At 34.2% G+C, this 6,904-nt stretch overlaps 1 protein-coding gene across 1 annotated transcript; it reads left to right on the top strand.

The window, feature by feature from the left end:
* Nucleotides 1–4,495: 4,495 nt before the first annotated feature.
* Nucleotides 4,496–6,220, top strand: GL218_08246 (uncharacterized protein; the record flags this gene model as incomplete). Its single annotated transcript, XM_033585042.1, has 1 exon — nt 4,496–6,220. The coding sequence occupies one exon, from the start codon at nt 4,496–4,498 to the stop codon at nt 6,218–6,220; it is 1,725 nt and encodes a 574-aa protein (XP_033440906.1).
* Nucleotides 6,221–6,904: the final 684 nt, after the last annotated feature.

The following is a 6,904-nucleotide window of genomic DNA, read 5'->3' as shown; positions in this document are numbered from 1 at the left end:
TAATAATTAATAAATTTAATAATATATTATAAAAATTTATATTTTTAATTATAATAATAAAAAAAATTATTATATTATTTTTAGTTAAATTAATTAAATATATTAAAAATAATTTTAAATTATAAAATTAATAAAAAAATGTTTTTAATTTTTAATTTTAAAATATTAAAGATTATAAGGTATTTAAATTAATTAAACTATTCTTTAATTAAAAAATATTTTTAATTAAATAAATAATTAATTAAAAATTTAATTTTAAAAAAAAATTTTTAAAAAATAAAGTTAAATTGGTAATATATAATAATTTTGAAAAGGATAATTAAATTATATAAAATCTTTATGTTATAGTAATAAACGCTATAATTATTAAAATATTTTTTATTATTATAATTATTTTAAACCTTAATTATTATTAATTTAATATTATTATAATATTTTTATATATAACAATTCCTTTAAAAATAACGATTTATATATAATAAATTTTAAAATATTTTAATAATATTAAATAAATTTAATTATTTTATTAAATTTTATATAAATTATATTAATTATTAATATAATAATTTTAAATTATTTTAATAAAAATAATTAAAATAAGATTTTAATTAATAATTATTAAAATTTATTTATTTAAATATAATAAAATAAAAATAATAATATTATTATATATTAATAATTTATTTATTATTAAAAAAAATATTAAAATTATTAAAATAATTAAAAATATATTAATTAATAAATTTATTTTAAAAGAAATAAAAAAAATTATTAAATTTATTAAATTTTAAATATAATATAATAAAAAATCCTACTAAATTTTTATTAATTAAAAAAAATTTATTAAAAAAGTTTTAATTAAATATAATATTAATATAAATAAATATATTAAATTATTTTAAAAATTAAATATTATTATATTTAATACCTAATTATTTATTATAAAGGTAGAAAAATATAACTATATTTGAAAAATAGATTTTTTTAATTAATTAATAATAAATACTTAATTTAATATTATAAAAATAATTAATAATTTTTTAAAAGTTAACATTAAACTAAAAAAGATTTATTTTAAACTTAAAAAATATTTATAATAATATTTTAAAATAATTAAATTATTTAATATTATATTAAAAAAAAAATATATAATTAAAGATTTTAAATTATAGGTTTAGATTAATGCAATATTTGTAAATATATTAAAATTTTAAAAATTAATAAATATCTATATTACTATTTTTATAAAATATTTTATTTAATAATTTTTAAAAAAATAAACACTAATAATATTAAACAATATTAAAATTAAATTTATTAACTTTACTGCGGCAAGTTTTTTAATAATATAAATTACAAAATTATTTAAAAAATTAGGTTTTAAATAATTTAAATTAATTATTATATTTTTAAACTCAACTAATACTATTGTAACAATCTTAAATTCTTTTAATAACGTTTAAACCTAACATATTAATATTTAATATAAATAAATAATTAATTAAATTAACCGAAAAAATTTTTAAATATTATATATAAGGATAAAAATTATAATAGTTAATGGTTTTACCAAACCTTTATTAAAAAAAAAATATAAAGAATTTATAAAATAATTAGGTTTTTAAAAATATTTTTAAAAAGAAAAAAATATTAAAACTTAATATAATATATTATAAATAATAATAAAAATATAAAAAGATAAAATTATAAAAAATTCTTACCAAATTAATAAAATTATTATAATTAAAAAAATTAAAATAATAAAAAGATTAAAAAAAGTTAAATTCGAAAAAATAATAAATAATTAACGTTATACATTAAAAACGTTAATTTAAAAAAATTTTAAAAAATAAAAATAACTTTTAATTATTAAAATAAATCAAACCTTAAAACACCATAATATATATAATTAATTACTTTTTATATTTTTAAATAATTTTATATTATAATATAACTTTACAGAGGTATATTACATAGCCCTACAGATGGCAGGTATATTTATTAAGGCGGTAAGTTTTGGCAGAATAAACCCATATTAGTCTAACCCATTCTAGATAGTTTCAATGGATAAGTCTTTCCTTATGCATCATCTTGCCCCAAAGGTAGCAACAATCTTTCACGCCATTGCTGCGTTATGGATGGTTAAGTGTAAGCTAGGTACCTTATATCGTTTAGACGCCTGCCGGGACGTTGATGAACTCAGTATCATCATGTATGAGAGTTGATAATTGACCACAACCTAAAGACGTCTGTGATGGTATGATTATCACTATTTATTATGTATTTGACCGCCTAACGTTTGCTATAATACAAGACAATAAGTCCATTATAACTACGATGGAGATTGATAGGTCCCAGAGCCCGGACCGTTACCAGATTATTCAGCAAAAATTTGACCTACAGAACTACGCTGGGAGGTAATATCCGCACTTCGCGTTCTGCGGGTACCAAGATCTCTTGGATAGGTATGTTTAAATCAAGAAGAGCGATTAACCACATCGAACTCCGATTTACTAACAGGTACCTAGAAACTCCTTACTGATAGAATGTGCGCTGCGAGTATCTGATTAAGAGATTTCAGTGCGAGGTTGGTCTTTGAATGGTAGGTATACCATGTTAAAAAAAGAAAAGAAAGAAAGGGAAAAAACCCCCAATTTTATAATGAGGCTTAAGGGAATACCTTCTCTCTTCTCGGATGGGAAGATACATATATCGCCGAGGGAAATATTATTCAACGGGTACCACGGCTCATGCTCGTCCTGAGCTCAGCACGGGAAATCCTGGAAAATGTATGAGCGCGACTCTTGGCGCTGTCTCGATCTCATCGCTTGGCGCCCCTTCCGTGATGATGACTAGGTTAGGTAGGCTACAAAGCCACGCAGCTGTCGGCTAACCCAGGTATAGGTAGACAGTTAGATAATACGATAAGGCTCTTTATATATATGATTTTAGGGTATTCAGTATCAAACATCTTAATAGCGAGGTTTATGGTGCCCAAAACGGTGAAGGGGCTAGATTTCCTCGTTGTGGATCGTAGGATTCCCAACCAATCAAAAGTTTCATATTCGATCCCATCAAAGAGTTGCCACAGCTCACAATGTAGCCCCTGCAGAGAATTGATCTCAGAATAATGCCAAGCGAAACCGGAGAACACTTTGAAACCTGGGCATGCAAAGCTTTCTCTCATCAACACCCTTTTGCATCCTTTAAGATTAATATGCCCATTCTCTTGAGCCCCAAACACGTGCTTTCGCCTTAATTCGGAGCTGATAATTAGGCTGCTAGTAATGTTTACCTTCAATACACAGCTTTTGCTTTCGAGTAGAATTTCGAGCGCACGAACATGGTCTTCTGAAATAAAATAGGACACTATGAAAAGAGTGTGTTGCTTTTTCCCTAGAGGCGCCAATTAATAAATATGATCTATTTCCCGTATTTTAACTTTATAATACGAGGCATGCGGGAGGGTAAACAATGGGAAACTATAGAGGGGAGCAGAAGAGGCTGTATTCAGTCTAGATAGTTAAGCTTATATCTCGAGACCTTACCCATGAGTACATTTATCCCCATTTGTCCATAACCCATCCTGCACGGGGCCGGAAAACTGGACATCCGAAGTCAACTTCAGATGACAGGGGGCATTCGGCACGACGTTTACCATTTTGACGTACAGACCGAATACCGCCAAGACGTCACACTTACCCTTTGTTAGTAAGGCAAATATCGAATTTGCATACTAGATCTTCTCATGGGTAGCCCTCACAACAACACCCCATAGGATCTAAACCAAGGTTCTACCAAATATGTCACCTCATGTAGCCCCTAGCTTAGGATTAGATGCCCCTGTGCAACATCAGTCTTGGGTATCTTGTGAATGCAACCGTTGTCCATGTTGAGGATAGGTAAACTAGGGTATAAGTCTTGGTATTCTACATCTCTCATCTTCTCCCACGAAGATCAGGGACCATGCTCTTCCGTTCATTCTCTCTCATCTCAACCTAAACTTCTTTCTTGTGTGCTTACACTTCGCTTCTCTTTTCGCGGTCGATCCGTTCCTTTTTCTCATACGCCTTGTCTATCGTTGATATTCATTCGTTTCGTTTTAACGGCTGAGCCAGTTTAATTTTATAGTAGTTGAGATTTCTGTACTCTGGGAGTTCTTCTTAATCATATTACTCGTTGTTGGATCTACCCATTTAATTATCATCACTCCTTCATATTCAAAAAGCTATGCAGTTCTCTAACAGCTATATACCGGCACTGTTGGCCCTCGTCTCTGTAGCAGTTGCTACGGAGGGAGCGGCTCCAGCTGAGATTGTTACGGAGACGATTCACGAGACAGTTCATGTGGTAAGTAACTTTGGAAATTTATTTCTATACCCTAATAGATCCACGCCGGACCCGATCCTTTTATGAGATAAACATTAGGTACCTCCATGTGCTAACACCAAGACTTCAGACATTACCACCAGAAACAATAAAAGAGACGGTGCATATGACCCTACCGCCAGAAACAATTAAGGAGACGATACACATGACTCTACCTCCCGAGACTGTAAAGGAGACCGTGAAGGAGACCGTGAAGGAGACCATGCATGTAACTCTACCGCCGGAAACAGTGAAGGAAACTATCCATGTTACCTTACCTCCAGAGACCGTCAAGGAGACGGTTCATGTTACTCAACCGCCAGAGACAATAAAAGAGACGGTACACGTCACCCTACCTCCCCAGACCGTGAAGGAAACCGTACACATTACTCTACCACCGCAAACAGTGAAGGAAACAATACACGTCCCGGTGACAGAAGTTGTTCATGTTACGAAGACCGAGGTCCAAAAGGAATCGATTACACTACCTCCACAGACGGTGAAGGAAACTGTCCATGTTACCATCCCTGTCACGAAGGTAGAAGAGAAGCTCCTCACGAAGACCGAACTGAAGACGGAAATCAAGCACGAAATAAAGACCGAAGTACAAACCGCAATTCAGACTAAACTCGAAACCAAGGTTGAGACCGTCCACATTACGCTTCCTCCCCAGACCGTCAAAGAAACACTACCTCCTCAGACGGTGAAGGAGACAGTACATATCAGCATTCCTGTCACCAAGGTGGAAACCGTGAAAGAAACCGTACACGTTAATATTCCGGTGACCACGGTACAGACTGTGAAGGAAACTGTGCATGTGAGCGTTCCCGTAACGCAGATACAAACTGTGAAGGAGACAGTACATGTCACTATCCCCGTCACGAAAGTCGAGACGTTAAAGGAGACGTTGAAGGAGACCGTCGCTGTGAGCGTACCCGTTACGAAGGTGGAAACTCTTAAGGAGACCTTGAAGGAGACTCTCAAGGAAACTCTCAAGGAGAGTATTCCTGTTACGCAATTGGAGACGGTGAAGGAGACAGTACACGTTAGTATTCCAGTAACCAAGGTGGAAACTGAAACTGCCAAGGAGACGGTACACGTGAGCATTCCGGTTACAGTGAAGGAGTCAGTAGCCATCAGCGTTCCCGTGACGGTGAAGGAGAGCATTGCTGTTACGGTCCCCATCACCGAGGTCAAATCGATCCACGAGACCGTAGCTATCACGAAGACCGAAGTATCGCACCTGCTCGAGACGGTTGCGCTTACAAAGACGGAGGTCTTGAGCCATCTACAGACACAGGTACTCACAGAGACGGTTCATATCTCTCTACCGCCACAGACAGTTAAGGAGACTGTTCATGTCACCCAAGCCGTGACCGAAACTGTTCACGTAACCCTTTCAGCGTACACTCAGACGGTACACGAGACAGTCCACGTTACTCTACCGCCGCATGTGATGACTGTATCCGAAGTTATCCACGTCACTGTTACAGAACTGGCAGAAGCCTGCCACCAAACGGAAGTAATCATACCAATTATTCACGAAACCATACCCCCGGTAGTCCATGAGACTATCGTAGTCCCGCCCATGGCCCATACAACATCCGCAGCTCCTCCTATGGTCCATATAACGTCCGCAGCTCCCCCTATGGTCCACACGACATCCATGGCCATGTATCATGTTAACTCCACGTCGGTTGCTCCTCCCATGGTCCACGAGACTATTATAGTTTCTCAAGCGACGGGCCATGTGGCACCATCTAGCACAGGTGCGGTACCAGTCCCGCCGCCTGCATCATCTCTATCATTAGGATACATGATGCCCCACCATGCCCGGCGATGGCAGGCGTAAGCTCCCCAGTTCGTGGCGCGATACACTACAATAGTGGTGTAGATATTAATGGGTTCAACGGGGTGCGGTTTTGATATACGGGTTGCTTGCGGGTCTTAGAAGGGTTTAGCAAATGTAGGATTTTCATAATGCTCAAGTGCGGTCTACTTTTCTCTGCGTTTCGGTCTCTTTAGCCCATGCTTGGATGGATTTCACGCAAATAGGACAAAAACAACAAGGTACATTTTGATATTTGAAACTGTATATTTGGCTAGAAATACCCTGTAGATCTTCCTACGGAGCTTGGGCTGCTGTAGATACTTATGGTCTATCTATCCTTTTGTAAAACTCTTTGAATCAGTGTTGGTGACCTTGTTCTATCGACCATGCTGTGCCAATCCCTAAAGCACAACTGACAATTCCCGGCCTCTCTTAGCTGGATGCGTATGTTTAAACGCTTTAGATAGGTAGGTGAAGTCAAAATACTAATACTGTAGAGTACGCGATTGACCATCTCTACGAGATTTTAATGCACAATGAGTAATAAATCCGGAGGCTCCAGGTTATGGGATCACCAGAATGGTCATTACCGAGTCCAATATGAAACTAATACTTTTTGTGTTCAGGACTTGGGCGAAATGCTACAGATCTGTATTTTATGACCCCTATGAACTACCTAACCTAACCTAAGAGGTAGGTAATACG

Source organism: Daldinia childiae (genome assembly GCF_008694065.1).
Source record: "Daldinia childiae strain JS-1345 chromosome Unknown Scaffold11, whole genome shotgun sequence".
Taxonomy (NCBI): Eukaryota; Fungi; Ascomycota; class Sordariomycetes; order Xylariales; family Hypoxylaceae; genus Daldinia; species Daldinia childiae.
The sequence above is the reverse complement of the archived record's forward strand: the minus strand, read 5'-3'. Positions and strand labels throughout refer to the sequence as shown.